The 20,152-nt window shown below is 41.6% G+C and overlaps 1 protein-coding gene across 9 annotated transcripts in view; it reads left to right on the top strand.

Annotated features, from left to right (window-relative positions):
* The window catches only part of gsap (gamma-secretase activating protein), a 304,945-nt gene that overhangs the window by 233,260 nt on the left and 51,533 nt on the right, over positions 1-20,152 (top strand). For 3 of the 9 annotated variants that reach the window (XM_078235613.1, XM_078235609.1, XM_078235611.1), the window contains exons 11-19: positions 1,589-1,632; positions 3,731-3,816; positions 6,652-6,729; positions 7,822-7,899; positions 8,752-8,844; positions 11,983-12,200; positions 16,547-16,613; positions 18,225-18,307; positions 18,418-18,477. In XM_078235613.1, the coding sequence (XP_078091739.1) occupies positions 1,589-1,632; positions 3,731-3,816; positions 6,652-6,729; positions 7,822-7,899; positions 8,752-8,844; positions 11,983-12,200; positions 16,547-16,613; positions 18,225-18,307; positions 18,418-18,477 (807 nt within the window). Of the gene's footprint in view, positions 1-1,588; positions 1,633-3,730; positions 3,817-6,651; positions 6,730-7,821; positions 7,911-8,751; positions 8,845-11,982; positions 12,201-16,546; positions 16,614-18,224; positions 18,308-18,417; positions 18,478-20,152 lie in introns of all 9 variants that reach the window. The other 6 variants (XM_078235610.1, XM_078235615.1, XM_078235612.1 and 3 more) reach the window with 4 other exon arrangements.

The raw sequence follows: 20,152 nt of genomic DNA on the forward strand, positions 1-20,152 counted from the left end.
AAATTAAAGGCGCAATGGTTAGCACTGCTGTCTCATAGCATCAAGGACCCGACTTAAATTCCAGTGACTGTCTGTGTGGAGTTTGTGTGTTCTCCCCGTTTCTGTGTGGGTTTCCTCTGAGTGCTCCGGTTTCCTCCCACAGTTCAAAGATGTGTAGGTTAGGTGGTTTGGCCATGCTAATTTATCCCTTAGTGTCCAAAGGTGTTTAGGTTAGGTGGACTAGCCATGGTAAATGTGTGGGATTACAGGATTAGGGCGGGTGGGAGGGCCTGGGTGGAATGCTCTTTAGGAGAGTTGGTACAGACTCGATGGGCCAAATGACCTCCTTCTACACTGCAAGGATTCTGTGGTTCCTTTGTAAGATGTATGCATAAAAGTTTTATTCCATATACATAACAAACCATCATGCCTCAGGGTACAAACCTTGCTTACGAGCAACACTTCACTGGAATAATTAGTATGCAGTGTTCTAAAAAACTTAGAACATACCTGACAACACAAAATTGAAAATTTAAAAGCATCACATTTAATTAGCTGGTGTGGATGTTTGCAGTAAAGTGTTTGCAGACTTGAGTTTAATAGTTGTAATAATAGGAAGGATTCTTTCAATGCTTCCTCCATTCACTAACTTAATTTTAATCAGGAGGATATATGAAGTGCCAAACTACATAAGAAGATAAGTCTTTGGCATTAAAGGTGTAAGGAAAGATTGAAATTAGCTATTCAGCCTCCAAACGAAATGACTAAGGTCTTATGTGTAAGATATTGTGGATGGTATTTGTTTTATTTTATGTGGGTAAGAGAATTCCTGAGTACAACTTCAAGACCAAGCTAGCAAAAACTAAAACTATTGAAAGGGCACTTTAAGACTGGTGTCAGTCATGACTTCTTCACAATACTTGGAATGGGTACAGTTTTTAAATTTGTGTAGTTTGTCAGATAACATTGTGAAGAGCTTTTTGTTTGCATGATGACCTCCCTTATCTGTATTCATCTTGTGACTAAGCCATGACAACAGATTAGAAGGTGGTATTCATTGTGTAGGAAGAAGTGAGAGTTCCTGAATGAGTTGTACTGGAAGTGAAAGAAGAAATCAAAATGATTTGGAATGAAAAGCAGCTGATGTTTTGCACGTGGAAATTGCACAATATCTTGGTTTCACAAATAATTCCATACCTGTATCTGTCCCCATGTTAATTTGGGTCCCTGGAGGGGTCATTAACCTCTGACGATCACTTTTCTATTCAATTAGAAATACTTCAGCAACTTGGGGGTGGAAGGGAGCAAAGCACAGGCAAGAGTTAGTTCGTCTTAATAACTGTTTTAAGGAAGTTGCACTGATCTTGAAAGTTGCTCTTTGGTTCTGTAGTGGCTTAGCACTAAACTGCACATAGCAATGTTCTTCTGTATCGTTTTTAGGAAGATTGATTTGTATTGCTTTCACAGAGTAAATTAATGTGACAAAGTTTTTACTGAAAGAAGTTCTTCCCTGTTTCTCTTTGCAGTTTTTGTATGCTGTCCATCAAGTCAGTGATAAATGGTCTTTATGAAATTGGTTATAATAACACATTTCTTTCTTCTCTGGTAGCTTTCATTTCCTCTTGGACTCTCTTTGACAGCTACAAAATTACGGTAGGCTCTGATTGTTATTTGCTTTATTAAATCCATCTATGATTATAATTTTTATCAAAAAGTCACCAGCAATTTTACAGATACTTTATACCTTGTAAAGTTTCAGAAAATGTTTTAAAAAGAAAATGGTTTCTTAACTTCCCCTTTATCAAGATTTTAGTTATTGCTCACTTGTTTAACCTCTACATAATACAAGGGAAAGGGAGATTCCTTAATGCATTTCCTTCACTTCCCTTCATATCAGAGAGCTCTGAAAATATTTGGACAGAGAAGCATCAGCTACTCCACACAAAATCTCTCACAACTCAAGTAGAAGGTAAAGTTGCCATTGTCCCAGATGACCATCAGCTGACTGGTTGTGATCTAACTTGAGGATCACCACACTTCAGGCAAAGGGCAAGGTTGAGAAGGCGAGGCCTTCATGAAAACCTCAGCCAGAACGGGAATTGAAACCACGCTGTTGATGTTGCTCTAGATCACTAACCAGCAGTCCAGCCAACTGAGCTAAACCGAGAGTCAAGTTGCTACAGTTTGATTGTTGTCAGCCACTGTGGGTCAGCGGCTGACAGCTCACCATGGTATGGTGCCTTTCAAAAGTGCCTGTAAAGCATGTTCTTTTTCTCTGCTGTCATTTGGAATTTTAATTATTCCCTGTAGCTCTCACCCCAACTTCAGCTCCCACACACACCCAATGGCCCCTCATAGCCCCATGCCAACTTGATGCCAACTCATAGCCCCAATGCTTACATAAAAACTCAGTGCCAATTCAGCCCCCAAAGCCACCATATCAACTCCATTCCAATTCGGGCCCAATCATAACCTTTATCCACTCATGTCCCCATGCCACCTCCATAGACATTTATCTAGTATTCACTATGGGCAGATCCATGAGCCATGGGGAGATTTTAAAAAACTTATAGCAATCTAATATGGCTCTCCCATACACACATGATAGTGAAAAAACCATTCATGAAATCCATTCAAAGCTATTCGCTCTCAAATGGTTAATCTCTTATGAATCCAAACAAACTTTTATTCAGAATCCACATCAAAGACAATTAATCCTTTAATAGCCCCTGTGAACTGTCAATCAAACTTGAACTCTAAATCCCTTGCTGAGGCAATTGTAGATTTTGAAACTGAGCCAAGCATTCAAAATGGCATAATTATAGCTCTTGGGCAAATGTTAACAAAGAGCTCACTGCATGAACAGATGCTATTTTTTTTCTAGCCTACTCCAGATGGTCTGTCAATCAAAGCAGTCCAGTGTTTTTTTTAATCTCTCACTGACAGTGGCGGCCTGTTTTTTTTAATGTTTAACGATTTAAAAAGCTCTTGATCATGACACTTAAATAAATCTTATCCATTCTTCAAGAGTGTTTATATCCTTTCCATCAATTTGTAATTCTCACACTGCAGGTTAAGGTGTTCGTAAAAGCCAAGATAAGGTTTGTTTGAACGCAGCATAAAAATCAAATGGCCCTGTTGAGTTCTGGTTTCCCTGTTGTGTGATTCATGCCTTGTTCTCTACTCTGGCACCAAAATTGGATTTGTCAGAAATGGGCTGGGACTTCTGCATCTGGGTTCAGCCTGCTATTTCTCCTCAAAAATCTGGACCTTAGACTTGGCCTGATGGAGTGATGTATTTTTTGTATGTGGAGGTTAAATAGGTTTAAAAAAAGAAAGGTTCTGCCTACAGTTGGTACTTTTGCCATCGTATTTTTTTCAAACTACGTTTGTTATATTTTGTTTTTCTCTGTTGAATAATTGTTAAGGAAACAAAATCTGTATTTGTTATTGCTATGCTCTGGCACAAACCTGGCATACACTTGCCCCAGATGTGCATCCTCACAATGAAATCATAGCAATTTTGTTTAGAAATGTGTTGGGTTATGGGATGCGCAAAGATTGGTTCTCCATTCTGTACAAACTTCAATACATAACTTGTACATGGGAAGAATTGTGTGTGTCTAATGCTCTTGCACAAAAAGGACACAATGTTCTTGTGAGGGGGGTTATCGATGGATGAATACCTTCAACTTGTGATGTCCTATGACTGTCTCCTCCATTTTAAATTCACTCCCTCGCCTTTTTTCAGCCTCGTAAATTTTGGGTTCAATCATTTTCAAGAGGAAGAGGAATCATTGGAATTGTTGAATCTGCAAGTTTTCACAAATCATGCAGGTAGCAAGTATAAACAGCTTGGTTTGTTTTCCTTTGTTATGTACATGGTGTATTCCAGCAATGTTACTTAGAGATTCCTAATTAGACAGAGAATTAAAATGCAGCCCATCACGTCAGATAATAAGGTAATTTCAAATGTCTCTTTTCTCATTCTCCCCATTCAAATATAAAATAGCTCATTTTAGATTTACTTAAAGAATAAATTGAAGTGGATGTGGATACGTTAACTATTCTCTTATGAATGGCAATAATCATAATTCTATATGTTCTCATAGTCACATGAGACAACTTTTACTTTTCATAGCTGATTCAAAAAATATTGGCTCAGGCTAAAAGCGAACAGTTGCTGTAGTCTTGTGAATTCACACTTGGTCACAGGGTTAACTTAAAGATTTGATTCTCAGAATGATTTTGTAGAAGTAAAATGAAATAATCTGTTTGCAATTGCTTATGACTACCACCAAGTGGAGGTAATGCACTTTGTGGCTTGTGTCCATCAGCGTGTGCCTTTTGCAGAGAAGTGAAGCAATCTTGTCTAACCACGAGTGAGCAAACAAAATGAATGGGCAAAGTGGTGGAAAAGGGAGTTTTTCAGGAAGTTCAGACTTCCTCATTGTCAGCAACTATAATGTTCTGCAAGCCCCATCTAAATCCAATATTAACCAGGGAGGAAAAATGCCTTGAATTTTCACCACTTGTATGGGGGAGCCTTTATTTTGCATGAAAATCTAGTATAATTTAAAGTTGGGGTTTAGTTTTGTTTTCTGTGTCCATAGACTCTAAGATTATTAAACCTCTCCGTCTTACAACCTCTATTTCCTCCTCTTTCGATGCTTCCTTGAGACCTACCATTTTGACCAATCCTTTAGACACCTGTTCTCATGGATAGACTTTTATGCTCCCCATCACCGTCCCCCCCCCTTCCCCTCCATTTGGGTGGGTTTGGGAAGGGTGCAGGAGAGTGTGTATTGCATGGATGAAATTCCCTCCAGGATCCTGAACAGACATCCCCCTATTAAGGCCCCTAAATTTGATTTGATTTATTATTATTGTCACATGTATCAGTATACAGTGAAAAGTATTGTTTCTTGCGCGCTATACAGACAAAGCATACCGTACGTAGAGAAGGAAAGGAGAGAGTGCAGAATGTAGTGTTACAGTCATAGCTAGAGAAAGGTCAAATTAATACGAGATAGGTCCATTCAAAAGTCTGATGGCATCAGGGAAGAAACTGTTCTTGAGTCAGTTGATACATGTCCTCAGACTATTGTATCTTTTTCCCGGTGGAAGAGAGTATGTCCAGGGTGCGTGGGGTCCTTGATAATGCTGGCTGCTTTTCCGAGACAGCAGGAACTGTAGACAGTCAATGGATGGGATACTGGGGCATGTCCTCCACTACGCTTCCTGAAGTCGATGACCATCTCTTTCATTTTGTTGAAGTTGAGGGAGAGATTATTGTGGTCGCACCAGCTCACCAGATTCTCTATCTCTTTCCTGTACTCTGCCTCATCATTGTTTGAGATCCGACCCACTATGGTGGTGTCATCAGCAAACTTGAAAATCGAGTTGGGAGGGAAATTTGGCCACATAGTCATAGGTGTATGAGGAGTACAGTAAGAGGCTGAGGACACAGCCTTGTGGGGCACCGGTGTTGAGGATGATCGTGGAGGAGGTGTTCATAATCATAAAATCCCTACAGTACAGAAGGAGGCCATTCGGCCCATTGAGTCTGCACCAACAACAATCCCACCCCAGGCTATCCCCACAACACCCACACATCCCAGGGGCAATTTAGCATGGTCAATCAACCTAACCTGCACATCTTTCGATGTGGGAGGAAATCGGAGCACCCAGAGGAAACCCACGCAGACACAGGGAAAACATGCAAACTTGTTGCCTATCCTTACAGATTGCAGTCCATGGGTTAGGAAGTCCAGGATCCAGGCATAGAGGGATGAGCTGAGCCCCAGGCCATGGAATTTGGGGATGAGTTTCGTAGGAATAATGGTGTTGAAGGCTGAGCTGTAGTCAATAAATCGGAGTCTGACATAGGTGTCTTTGTTATTTAGGTATTCCAGTTGGCTACTTAATGGCCACTTGAGGCTGACCGATGGATGCCTGATGATCGAGGGTGGGAAACTCAGAGGGTTTTCATTCTCAATCTCGGGTGGGGGAGACAGGGACACGTCAATTGGAAGGCCTATTCAGGCTGGGGCATTCTTCCCTCTGGGGCCTGGGAGCTCCGACCCTCAGCTGTTTACAACCCCCCCCCCCCCACCCCTCCACTGACCACCCCACCCTCCTAACCCCCAAGGGCATCCCTTGCCCTCCCCTCCCTTCCCCTTCACGGAGCCCCTGGTATTCACCTGTCCAAGGACATCGGCTCAGGCTTGGCCCTGCAGTATCTCTTCCTGCCACTGCAGCGTTGTACCTGGAGGGGCTGGTGAGCAGTGGGCCAATCTGATTGGCTGACAGCTCTCCAAAGCTAGACTTTCTTTCAAGTCTCGGTGCAAGTCCCACCGGCTGCCTGCCAATGCTTAATTGAATGTAAAATGACAGCCGGCCTATTGGAGTTGGCGGGGACGCGCTCCCTGCCGACTCTCAGGATAGTGGGTGCCGAACCCTTGCCATCCTAAAAATTCAGGCCAATATTTCCTTACATGACTTGGTATCAAATCGTGCATTACAACTGCCAAGAGCTTTGGGATATTTTACTTGGTTAAAAGCGCAGTATAAATGTATGTTATTGGTACTAAAAATCCAGGACAATATAGTAATATAATAACAAGAATATAGATGCGTTATAATTTCTCTTTTTTATGGTTGCTGTTGTAGGTACCATGTCAGTGTGTTACAGCCATCCTGTGCAGAATAAACAAGAATTCACTTATTCGATAATTCTTCTGCATCGTGGTAAATCTGGTTTCTTAAAAATTCACTCAGCCGGTCTTAGCTAAGTCCAATTTTATAATCACCTGCACAGCTGTTCTACTCTCGTTCCACAGGTTGTCCTCTTAAAGCAGGGCCACCTGTTACTGTGGCTTTAAAGTGGTGTTCCACCTGGAAAACTGGTCCAAAACTCTCACTCTATTGGAGGATTCTGAGTTTTGAGCTTATGGTCATCAAACTTGCTGGCAAATGCTCTGTTAGTTTTGTCTTTTTTGGGCTGCCTAGTCTTTTCAATATATTTTAAGGGATTATATACCAGTTACAGTGCAGACCAGATAATTTTGAATCTCTTTTCCCTGGTCAGGATTGAATAGTCTGCTTAAAATAAAGAAAATGCTGCAAATACTCAGCATGTCAGACAGCATCTGTGGAGAGAGAGAGAGTTACTATTTCATATCGATGACCTTTCATCAGAACTGGGAAAAGTTACAGATGTAGTAAGTTTTGAGCAAGGGGTGACTGGGACAAGGATCGAGGAAAGTCTGTGATATATAAAATATATATTGTTATTGAACCTGCAGTATTCATTTCCTGGAAGACCATTGGTATTTTTTTCCCCAGAATATAAAATTTAGACTGTTCCTTTGATGTTGCAAAACATTTGGGTATTTTAACTCTATACTCTAAAAGATTTGCATCAAATAAGTGAAGCTTTCTTGTGATGAGCATGATTTGAAATAGTAAGATGTCTCACAACACCAGATTAAAGTCCACCAGGTTTATCTGGAATCACGAGCTTTCGGAGTGCTGCTCCTTCATCAGGTGAATGGAGCAGTTCTCCAAAAGCTTGTGATTCCAAATAAACCTGTTGGTCTTTAATCTGGTGTTGTGAGACTTCTTACTGTGCCCACCCAGTCCAACGCTGGTATCTCCACATCATGATTTGATATAGTGTTATGAAATACATAGCAGTCTTCATTTGAAAATTGATAAATTTTGATGTACGTTTGTAAATGAGACTATTTTAAAGAGATTATGATCAATAAACCATTCAAGTGGAACTTTACCAGTTCCACACTATACCACTCCTATTTTAATATTTTCACTCTTCTGCAGGTTGGAGAAAAACATTTGCAGTTTCTTTGGAAGCATCCGAATGTGACTGTATAACTGAACCAACCTTCATTAACATTGGTAAGCTGATGGTATGTAATGTAGATCTGCTGTATCTCTGGTGTCTTAATTGGGTCAAGTAAAGCTTTTAATGACAGGAAAGTTAGGCAGGAGCCATTTCCCCCATTTTCTAATACAAAATTACACTTTCCAATCCAAGATTCTATATGTCAACACCAAATCTGCTGGAAGCTGCCATGATGTATTTATCTTGCAATTCTGTCAGGGAAGAAAATCGCATCAGTGACAGTTTCTTGTTGATAATGCCTACTCCCAGCTACCATGGATAATGATGCCATTAAAATGTCTGAATAACAGAGCTGCAATAAGGGACATGCCCCTCATGGGGTCATTGAAAACACCATTGGAGTCTGAACGGAAATAAATGAAAGCTGTTCTGTATCTTGATGCCTCTAAAATGAACCCTCATAATGTTCCTGATGATGATAATCAATCATCCAATTAAAATCTGATGTGAAAACATATGTGCAAACTGCAAATTCCTCTGTCAAGGGATCCAACTCTCGAAGAAGTAACATTTACCATTCCATTAGCATCACAGAGAGTAAAGTTACCACGGATGCAATCAAATCTGGGTATCTCACTTGAATTAACTGTAATAAAATTCTGAGTTCCAAATGACCAGTTAGATTGATGTTCATCGCCATTATTCAAGGAAATATGCATTGTTTTTAATTTGTTTGGTTTGGGAAAACTATTTTTAATTTGGCTTCCCAATTGTTGGATAGACCACAACAGTTGTAAGTTGGATACACTGTAATTTAACAACTGGACATTGGAGCATTTAATTTCACACATGGTTTAAATTGAAATACTTGTAAAATTATTGCAATGAATTTATTTTCTTTACAGGTTATTATATAGCTGTTTACATGCCTGGATATTTTTTACACCTCATTAATACACAGCTTCCTAATTTGGCTTGTCATAGTTTATTCTTGTCAGGTAAGAATGATTAATACAATTTAAGTATCCTCAGTAACTTGAAAAAAATCTCTTTAACAGTTCACTTTGTTCGGTGAGTTGACATTACTTCAGATCAGTATACTATAGGGTGGTAAGATTTTGAACTGTATCAAAAAAGCAAGGGCGGGATTTTCCGGGCGTTCCCGCTGAAGGCGACCCCCACCCCGGTGGCGGGTTCCCCGACAGTGGGAATGGACGAGCCATGCCAAACACTGTCGACATCAGCGGGACTGGGGAATTCTGCTGATGGCCAATGGCGAGCAGTCTCTGCCGCCAGAAAACATGCCGTGGGGGGGTCAAAAATCCCGGCCCACATCTCCCTTGAGCTGCTCATGGAGGACCTTCTGGTGATTAATGGGTTACATTTTCCAAATTTGCTTGAAGTCTAGGAGTACATTCCTGCTGTCTTAACTGATGAGGGTTTGCTGATGATGGGGGAAATTACCTGAAAAACCTGAGACATTTTTAACACCCAGATTGCTGAGGGCAGTTTGAATAGGAATTGAACCTGGTACATTTTTTCATTGTATTTCACTATAAACCTCAGGTTAGTTGTAATGTTGAGCTTTTCTTGTACCAGTGACTTTAGTATTTACTTATATAAAAATATAAGCAGATACCATCTCTCTGGCCATGCACTCAAACCTGTAACATCTAGATAACAAAGACACCTATGTCAGACTTTATTGCCTACAGCTCAGCCTTCAGCACCACTATTCCTATGAAACTCATCTCTAAACTCTGTGGCCTGGGGCTCGGCTCCTCCCTCTGTGACTGGATCCTGAACTTCTAACCCGCAGACCACAATCAGTAAGGATAGGCAACACCTTCTCCACAATCATTCTCAACACCGGTGCCCCACAAGGCTGTGTCCTCAGCCCTTTTTATACTCCTTATACACCTATGACTGTGGCCAAATTCCCCTCCAACTCGATTTTCAAGTTTGCTGATGACACCACCGGAGTGGTTCGGATCTCAAACAATGATGAGACAGAGTACAGGAATGAGATCGAGAATCTGGTGAACTGGTGCGATGACAATAATCTCTCTCTCAATGTCAACAAAATGAAGGAGATAGTCATCGACTTCAGGAAGCGTAGTGGAGAACATGCCCCTGTCTACATCAATGGAAAGAAGTAGAAATGGTCGAGAGCTTCAAGTTTCTAGGTGTCCAGATCACCAACAACCTGTCCTGTCCCTCCATGCGGACGCTATAGTTAAGAAAGCCGACCTGCGCCTCTACTTTCTCAGGAGGCTAAAGAAGTTTGGCATGTCTGCTACAACTGCGACAATTGGCATGTCTCTCCAACTTTTACAGATGCATCATAGAAAGCATTCTTTCTGGTTGTATCACAGCTTGGTATGGCTCCTGCTCTGTCCAAGACCGCAAAAAAACTACAAGGAATCCTGAAGGAAGCCCAGTCCATCACGCACACCAGAATCCCATCCATTGACACTGTCTGCACTTCCCGCTGTCTCAGAAAAGCAGCCAGCATAATCAAGGACCCCATGCACCCTGGACATAGTCTCTTCCACCTTCTTCCATCAGGAAAAGGACACAATTGTCTGAGGACATGTACCAACTGACTCAAGAACAGCTTCTTCCATGACACCATCAGACTTTTGAATGGACCTACCTCGTATTAATTTGATCTTTCTCTACACCCTAGCTATGACTGTAACACTTCATTCTGCACCCTCTCCTTTCCTTCTCTATGTACAGTATGCTTTGTCTGTACAGCGCGCAAAAACAATACTTTTCACTGTAAACTGAAATGTGTGACAATAAATCAAATGTTTTTTTAAAAGTTTGTTTTGGGATTGCTGAAGCAGTGAGGTTAATAGCCATTCCTATGGTAGTCATCATTAAAGTACTTAACTTTGGCAAATGCATGCTTTCTAATTGTTAGTGGTCTGGTTTATCCAAACTTGCGTATATTTTGCAGCAATTGATGCATTTATGATTAATTGTGTAAGGCAGGATTCAATTTTATGTTTTGTTAAAATTTCAGTGGTGGTCTGATTGAGATATTTAAAAGGTCAAAAGGATTTGATGGGGTAAATACAGAAGGCAAAATTTTCCGTGTTGTTTTTAAAGTTCTGTCTCTGCCGAGAAAACTGGTGTGCAGCTCCCTGGCTGCACGGCCAGCTTTTCTTGCCAGATACTGCAGTACTTAGAGAAAAAAACTCCACCTCTCTGCCTTCCCAGCACAAGCACCTGGGAACCCCCACCCTCCTCTACACACAAGGGAGCCTCCCCCTCTGCCCCCACCCCCCCCTCACCCTGCACTCCCATGGAGCTCCCCAGTGGGCCCACCCTGGCAGTGCCACCCTGCCCAGGAATATCCCACTCCCCCTGGGGCCATACTTAACTGTGCACCCCCAGCGGGTTCCCCTCGACTATCTCATTTAAAAAAAATACCTGTTGTAAACCTCGCTGATGTGACAGGGGGAATTCTTTATCTGGGGCCAACATATGGCGGGGAAGCCCTTGAACCATATGTTAATTTATTAAAATGAGCTTAAATGGGGTGGGAACTTTGTTACATCACTGGCGAAGGGCGGTGAAAATCCAAGAATGAGATCTTGCCCCTGAACTACTTGTTCCTGTGGTCTGGTGAAATTTCCTGCTAGTGTTGCCATTTTTGCCTGTGGCGAACATGAGCAGAAAACCCCTCCTAGAGAAGCTAGTTCCTTTGGTTTGGTTTGGTTGTGGATGTGGCTGTGCGGTGGGGTGGGGTGGGATGGGGGTAGGGAAGATGGTGCAGGGTGCACCTGAAGATAAAAGATGGACAATCCAAAAGTTAGAGTCAGATCATTCATGATCAAAATCGGAAGCACTTCAGAGGATAGTAGAGAATTGATTCTTTACTACCCCTGCTTCCCCCAACTCCCTGAACAAAGAGCATGGGTGCTGGATCAATTGGAACTTCCAAGACTGAGATTGATAAGGTTTTATTAGTTAAGGCGACCAAGGGACATAGAATGACAATGGGGAAATGGAGTTGAGGTGCCTGAATCTAGTTGGCAGAGCAGGCTGAAGTGCATACTCCTGTTTTTAATGTTTCATAAATTAATTCACTAATTAATTAACACACAATGCTGTGTGTTTTCTAGGGAAAGATGCCAAAGTGAAGCCCTGGAATGACCAACGCTACATGTTGTCGTTGCCTGGCTCTGTGCTGGACTGTCAGTTAGGAAAAATGTATAAAGCTGACCTCAACCCTCAGTTATTGCTGCTGTTCATGCGTGGCAGTAAACTGGATTGTCATCAACTTGCAGCATTGCATTGCGCAGTCTTCTATCTTCAGGACAGTTCAGAAACAGAAACACAGGTACTGGACTGAAGAGTTGATATGTAATCCAGTGTACACCCCTCATTGCTCAATTTAGTATGTTTGAGACAAAATATAAGATGCTGCTCAGATGAATATTCATTGGAAACTGCAGTTACATTTGTTGGTTTACAAGTTAATCCTTTGCTTTTAGCCCAAAAGTTATTTCCGAGCAAAGGTCTGGTTTATGCAGTGCGCACTGTGTGTACAAGAAGGAGGTCAGAATAGCAAGTGGATGGTCAACTGGAAAGTTATGAAAAGGCAGCCAGTGCAGGAATCCTCTGCAGGTGTGGCAGTCTTAAGCTGATATTTAGTGAGGCTGACAGCAGCTCAAAGGGGTGCAGTTCTGATCCTGGCACCGTGCAGCAAAGGACTGACAGGGACTTATAGCAGATGAGTAGGAGCACAATCGTAGTTGGGGATTTAATAGTTGGGGCAGACAGGCAGTTCTGCTGCTGTTGATGTGAGACCAGTATAGCCTGTTAGGTCACTAGTGCCAGAATGAGGGATATCACAAAGAGGTGCAGAACATTTTGGGGAAAGGAAGTTGAGGTCCCTGCAGTCAAACTTTAAGGAGCTAGGGAGGAAATTAAAGAGCAGAACCTCAGTGATTGTAATCCCTAGATTAGTCTGCCATGCTTTATTGTTTATCCAGTTCAGCAGCCTGACAACGTCATTCACCAGAGCTTTGACAGAGTCCCCCTTGACAAAGCGTTCATTTGGTATCTCATATGTTTTTGGTCTCCAGTAATAAATCTCTATTTTTGGCTTTTAATTGATCACTATTCTTCTATCACTCATAGGCATGTTAACAAGACCTTTGGATTGCCTTTTATGTGACCCACAAATCTGTTCTTACAATGTCTTTTTTCCCTTTTTATCTCTCTGTACTTTTTATATTTGGCCTGATTCTCCCTTATCAAGCTGATGTCTGTCATATGGCTGCTTTATCTGCTTCATCCTACTCTCTAAATCCTCTGTCATTCAGGGAGCTCTGACTTTGGTTCCCTCGGGACTGTCGACCAAATCCATTGATGCCTGTTAACTAACGCTACTTTTACTACACTTCTTTCTACCCCGTTTCTTGTAAGGACTCTGTTCCATTCTCCCAGTTTCTCCATTGCTGTTGCATATGTTCTGACGAGGTCATCCTCTATACCAGTGGTTCCCAAACTTTTTTCACTGGGCCACACTTTCGGAATAAAAATTTGCTCGAGCCACACCGAATGTTTTATTGATAAGACATACATTCAAAAACAAAAAAAAACAACTCCTAGCAGTGCTTGATTCATAACATAGAACACAACTACTTTATGATATGATCATGGGACATCCAGAAAGTATAAAACGATGCTTGTTTAAACCATTTTTAAATGTTTCTTTTATTGTCTTTGAATCTTCCCGCCACACTTGGCATCCTCTCTCGCCGCACCAGTGTGGCGCGCCGCACCCTTTGGGAACCACTGCTCCATACAGATGCTTCGATATGACTCCCTTTGTCCTCAGTTGAGGACTCTGCTCCAACAAATGCAGAGTCGGTGGCTGCGTTTGCTACTTCCAGTCGCCTGTTGTTTTAATTGAACTCCCCACCCGCACTCTGATCTTAGCCTCCCACGCTGTTCAAATGAAGCTCAACATAAAGGCAAAGAACAGCATTTCACAGCTTTCTGAACTCAACAATGAGTCCAGCATTTTCAGATAATCATCTCCCCCCAGTCTTTTTCGGATGGCAGCTTTGATGATGATTCTGCTATTCCTATTCATACCTCTTCCACAACAATATTTTTTAACTTGTCCCATTACCATCTCCTTTTGCTTTGCAACATTATCCCTTTTGTTAAGTTCCCCAGCCTCTATATTTTCTTGAAACCTGTTACATTCCTAGTGTTATCCAGCACTGACAAGAGGTCGCCACTGGAAATGTTAATTTTGTTTCTTTCTTCATAGATGTTTCCTGATTTATTGAGCATTTCCAGCATTGTCTGTTTTTATTTCAAAAGGGGATATAGGGAAAGAATGGGAAGTGGGACCAAAAGGATTTCTGTTTGAAAGAGCTGCTGCAACCACAGGGTAGAATCTTATGACATTAGTTATAAATGAGGGGCAGGAACCATTTCTGGGTCCAACTTTGTGTAAAATCAATTCTTCAGTTCAATCAAAGCACAGAAAATGCTGGAAAATCTCAGCATGTCTAACAGTATCTGTGGAGAGAGAACTGAGCTAATGTTTTATGTCTAGATGACCCTTCGTCATATTTTTCTTTCTTAAGAGGCCACCTCCAAGTGTCCCATCCAATTAAAGAAGGGAGATGGGTTCCTGAGGGTACTAGCCCAATCTGAGCACCTACAGCTTTGGAAGGGTGAGAGCCCTACTGGGAGAGGTGGACTCCGCTCAGGCAGCAAGGAGAGCATGAGAGCGCTTCAAAATGCAAGTGTCCTCTGGAGGGTTATCAAATATCAAACCCATCGATCCAACACTCACTAAGTCCACTTTCTTGTCTTATCTCTGTAATCCTTATTTCCTTAGTGATTAAAAACCTAACGATCTCAGCCTTGAAAATGTAAAAGGAATCAGCCTCCACAACTTCCTGTGGTAAAGATTTCTAAAGATTTACCACTCTTTGAGAGAAAAAATTCTTTCTCAATTCAGTGTTATTCTGCGACTATGCCCTCTGATCCTACACTCTCCCATGAGTGGAAACGTCCTCCCAACATTTACCCTGTCTAACTCCCTAAGAATTTTACATATTTCAATCATGTCACCTCTCATTCTTTTGAACTCCAAGGAGTACTGACCCAATTTGTTTAATCTTTCCTCATGTAGCATTCCCTCCATACCTGGGATCATCCCAGTAAATCTCCTCTATACTGCCTCCAGTGATAATACATCTTTTCTTAAATACGGTGAGCAAAACTATACACGGTATTATAAATGTGGCCTCACTCGTACCTTGTACAGTTGCAGCAAGGGGATTTCCAATCCCCTTGAAATAAAAGCCAGCATTCTATTAGCCTATTAGCCTACTACTCTTTTGTACCTGTTTGCTAACTTTCTGGGTTTCATGAACAAGGACCTCCAAGTCCCTTTGTGTGACAGCTTTCTGCAGTCTCTCTCCATTTAATTAACAATCCGCCTTCTCATTCTTTCTTCAAAATGAACAATCTCACATTTTCCTACATTGAATTCCATTTGCCAATTTTCTGCCCACTCACTTAACCTATCAATATCTCCCTGTAAACTTCTATATCTTCCTTGCAACCTTGCTTCCCTCCCACCTTTGTATCATCCGCAAATTTGGCCATAGTGCACTCTGTTTCTTCCTCCAAGTCATTAGTATATAATGTGAAGAGTTGTGGTCCCAGCACTGATCCCTATTACACTCCACTGGTTACTGCCCTCCAACCTGAGAAAGACCCCGCATCGCTACTTCCTGCTTCCTGTTAGATACACTTGATTCTCAGCTCAAACTCCCATTTTTGCAAATACAATAGAAATACTATAGAATTCCTACAGTGCAGAAGGAGGCCATTCGACCCATAGAGTCTGCACTGACTCTCTGACAGAGCAGCTTATCCAGGCCCATCCATACACTATCCCTGTAACCCTGTGCATTTAGCATGGCCAATCCACCTATCCTGCACATCTCTGGACTGTGGGAGGAAACCGGAGCACCCGGAGGAAACCCACGCAGATACGGGTAGAACATGCAAACTCCATTCAGACAGTCACCCCAGGCCAGAAACGAACACGGGTCTCTGATGCTGTGAGGTAACAATGCTAGCCACTGTGTGACCATCATGTTGCCTGTATGCTTTGATTCTTTTTAAAAGGAAGAAATAATCTTCATTCAGGTTGAAAGTGGATGAGAATGTCATTGAGAAGGATCTATTTAGAAGTTGATGCACAATTTGTTACAAAGAACAAAGAAAATTACAGCACAGAAACAGACTCTTCGGCCCTCCAAGCCTGCACCAACCATGCTGCCCAAAATCAAAGTGGAGAACATACAACGTTAAATGCAATTTTGCAGTTGTGAATCTCTCAATTCAATAGAATCCTCAGAGAAAGATGAATACATTGATTACAAAAGTAAATTAAGGAAATTCATCGTAATTAGAGAAGATATTTTAAACACATAACTAGTATGAGTACCAAATAAAATACAGAGAAGAGGTTATGTGGATCACTTTGACATTTGATATTTAATTGTAAACCCTGGCAAGGAAGATCAGCTAGTTAATGTAACACATATTTTGCTATGAAAAGATCAATTACGTTAGAAAAATAAAACTTGGAAAATTTTTCTTTCTCCAATTATTGTTTGTTTTTAATGCCCCCCCCAACAGATTATTCATTGGATGTGTGGTATGCCTGTTTCTGGCTCTTTTGATCTTATCCAGGAATTCATCCTTGGTAAGGAGGTTCATTTAAGGGTCATACTAAGGACTGTTATTTTGGTACTAAAATCTAATGCCTGCTAACCTCAGGATTTACTGAGTGACCGTAGATTGTAATCTATTTTTCATTTTTTAAAATAAAGATCTGATTATGATGCAAAGCATGAAGAACAAACACAATTTCAAGTGGTATAATCAGTGGATCTGTGATATGTGAATTCCAGAATGTTAACTTTCTAATAACTTGTAAAATGGGTTACATATGGAAAGCTGGACACCCTTTCTAATGCTCCATAAGACAGAGACAGGTTTTCTAATTTTTCTTGAGTGCAATACAAGAGAAGAAGCAGGCTGTATCCAGTGACTAAGAGCAGGACATAATCCATAGTCTACCCACTAACACAATCATATGAATATTTAACAATTCCTTTGTATACAATTAAGGAAAACATGCCTGGAAGAACCTAGTTACTCTTAAAATTCTGGGTGATTTTTGCATCATAACCCAATGACAGTGGTAGAAAATTTAAAAAGACAGACTAGAAGCAATAGGGTTTTCCTTGGTTCCTGATCCCACCGTCAGAATGAAATGTGGGTTGAGAACCCACCAATGCCAGAGATGGGACTCAGAGGGCACTTTTGGAGGAGGGTGACAATTAAGTGACCACTTCTCAGTGCCCCATCCAATTAAGGGCAGAAGCGAGCTTCTGAGTCTGGCCAATAAGAGGCCATCTATCAGTCAAGGATTGCCTCAATGTCGGAGGCGCACACTCTAGAGTATATAAGGAGGTGCAAGGGAGCCTCTGTTCATAGTTGCAGGCCACAAGTGGGATAAATACAAGGGTCAAAGGGTTGGCATCACCAGACAGGAAGAGCATTGCCCCCGCAACAATGGCCCATGATGCAGTTGTGGCTGATCTTTTAAGTGATGTCTTCCACACTGAACAGAGCCTCTGCCTTTGGTGCCTACCTGGCCTGCCATTTCACAAATGGCCTCCTAATACATTGGGTAACCTGTGCACCAGCTGAAAAATCCAGCTGGTGTCAAGAGAGTGCCCTCGGTGAACCAACCTATCACAGCGGGCAAGTAACCATTTCCACCATCACCCTGGTCCTGCATTATCCTGTGGAGGTGGAAACATGTTGTGGAGCTGGCCTGATGGGATTTTCCTCTCATTTGGGAACTGCCCTCCAGACCTGCCACTACGGGCCAATGAAAATTCAGCCAGTGGTCTTTCATCAGGCTGAGAGACTATATTGCTGCCCTTAAAATACTTCCAGTTTATAATATATCCATTTGTGTCTATTGATATTTGACTTGATTATTATTCACTTCCATCATCAAATAACCATTCTTCATAAATTCTGTATTAAGTTTTGAGAGACCAGTAAATGGGTCATGTGGCTTCACTCTGGATCAATTCTTTCACTTAAATGCATGTGGATTTTACTGAAGACAACACCACCATCAATTGCTTTCTCAAGTGTACATCGGTACTTATTATGATCAATAATGCTGCAGATAAGAACAAAATACAAGTCTCCTTAATTCATTTGATGCAGATTTTGTTTTGTGAATTGCACAGATGTTTTGATTCTCTGAATGTTCAAAATGATTTTGTTTCAGGCACTTTGTACAGAAAAGCAATCTCAGAAACCAACACCGTAGACAAACTTCTACCGTACACATCCTTATTTAACTGGGATGGGGTAAGATTAATTTTGTATGCGACCAAAAAAAAATGTTTTTTGAATATTTGCGGACATCATTTATTCTCTTTGAACGTTGAAAGTTAATTATTCTTTCCAATTATCAATAGGAAATTCCTGGAATAACTTACAGTACAGAAAAAATTTCACAACCTGCTTTTGGGGAAAAGGTAAGATGACAGTACAATGCAGTTATGGTTTTAAACATGTAACAAGTGTTCATAATAAAGCTAAACATTGTTTTATGTGTCTCCCAATAAGCCTTTTAACACGAGCGGTGACCCACAGTAAGTATTGAAGTGCTCCCAAAGGTTCTCCTGCCCTGAATTTCTAAATATTCTCCCTTATAGGACTATAGGAACAACACGCCATCATTGGAGAAAATATTTGAATTAAAATATGTGGAAACACATTTAGTGTATCAACAAATCCAAAACCATGTAGCATTCCTTCATTGGAGCTTACAGGTGTATTGTGTGGCTCACCTCATACAGACTGAAATATGACTTTGTAATTGAGAGCATAAGAAATAGGAGCAGGAGTAGGCTATTTGTCCCCTTGAGCTTGTTCTGCCGATCAGTAAGACCATGGTTGATCTGATTATAAGAACATAAGAAATAGGAGCAGGAGTAGGCCATCTGGCCCTTCGAGCCTGCCCCGCCATTCAACAAGATCATGGCTGATCTGAAGCGAATCAGTTCCACTTACCCGCCTGCTCCCCATATCCCCCTAATTCCCTTATCGATCAGAAAACTATCTACCCGTGATTTAAACATATTCAACGAGGAAGCCTCCACCACTTCAATGGGCAGAGAATTCCAGAGATTCACTACCCTCTGAGAGAAGAAGTTCCCCCTCAACTCTGTTCTGAACCGGCCCCCCCTTATTTTGAGGCTGTGCCCTCTAGTTCTGGTTTCCCTTCTAAGTGGAAAGAATCTCTCCACCTCTACCCTATCCAGCCCCTTCATTATCTTATATGTCTCTATAAGATCACCCCTCATCCTTCTAAACTCCAACGAGTACAGACCCAATCTGTTTGATCTCTCCTCATAAGCTACACCCCTCATCTCCGGTATCAACCTGGTGAACCTTCTCTGCACTCCCTCCAAGGCCAATATATCCTTTCGCAAATAAGGGGATCAAAACTGCACACAGTACTCCAGTTGCGGCCTCACCAGTGCCTTGTACAGTTGCAGCAAGACCTCCCTGCTTTTATATTCTATCCCCCTCGCGATAAAGGCCAACATTCCATTCGCCTTCTTGATCACCTGCTGCACCTGCAGACTGAGTTTTTGCGATTCGTGCACAAGGACCCCCAGGTCCCTCTGCACAGTCGCACAATGTAATTTTTCTCCATTTAAATAATATTCCAATTTACTATTATTTCTTCCAAAGTGGATAACCTCACATTTGCTAACGTTATATTCCATCTGCCAGATCCTCGCCCACTCACTCAGCCTATCCAAATCTCTCTGCAGACTTTCCGTGTCCTCCACGCAATTCGCTTTCCCACTCACCTTCGTGTCATTTTTGTCATTATAGATTTTTGTTCCACAGACCAACATTTTAAAAACAGTTAATTAGTGCTAATTAATGCACTATGATTTCGAATTCACAGTGCTGTGTTGTAGTTCAGTGGCACATATTGCCTGACAGACTGAAAATACCCTCCCAAGATGCAAAAGGAAACTTTGCTTCTGTGAAAACAAACCAGGTTGTCTCAAATGTACTGTTTAGCAAGTTGAGGGCCCAGATGTTGGTTTGATTATTATCTGTGACTGAAGTGATATGGCGTGTCTCCTGCTCTTCAAGATACTCCTTAAAACCTGCCTGTCTGAGCGAGCT

The sequence above is a fragment of the Mustelus asterias genome, chromosome 19 (genome assembly GCF_964213995.1).
Source record: "Mustelus asterias chromosome 19, sMusAst1.hap1.1, whole genome shotgun sequence".
In the NCBI taxonomy this organism is placed as follows: domain Eukaryota; kingdom Metazoa; phylum Chordata; class Chondrichthyes; order Carcharhiniformes; family Triakidae; genus Mustelus; species Mustelus asterias.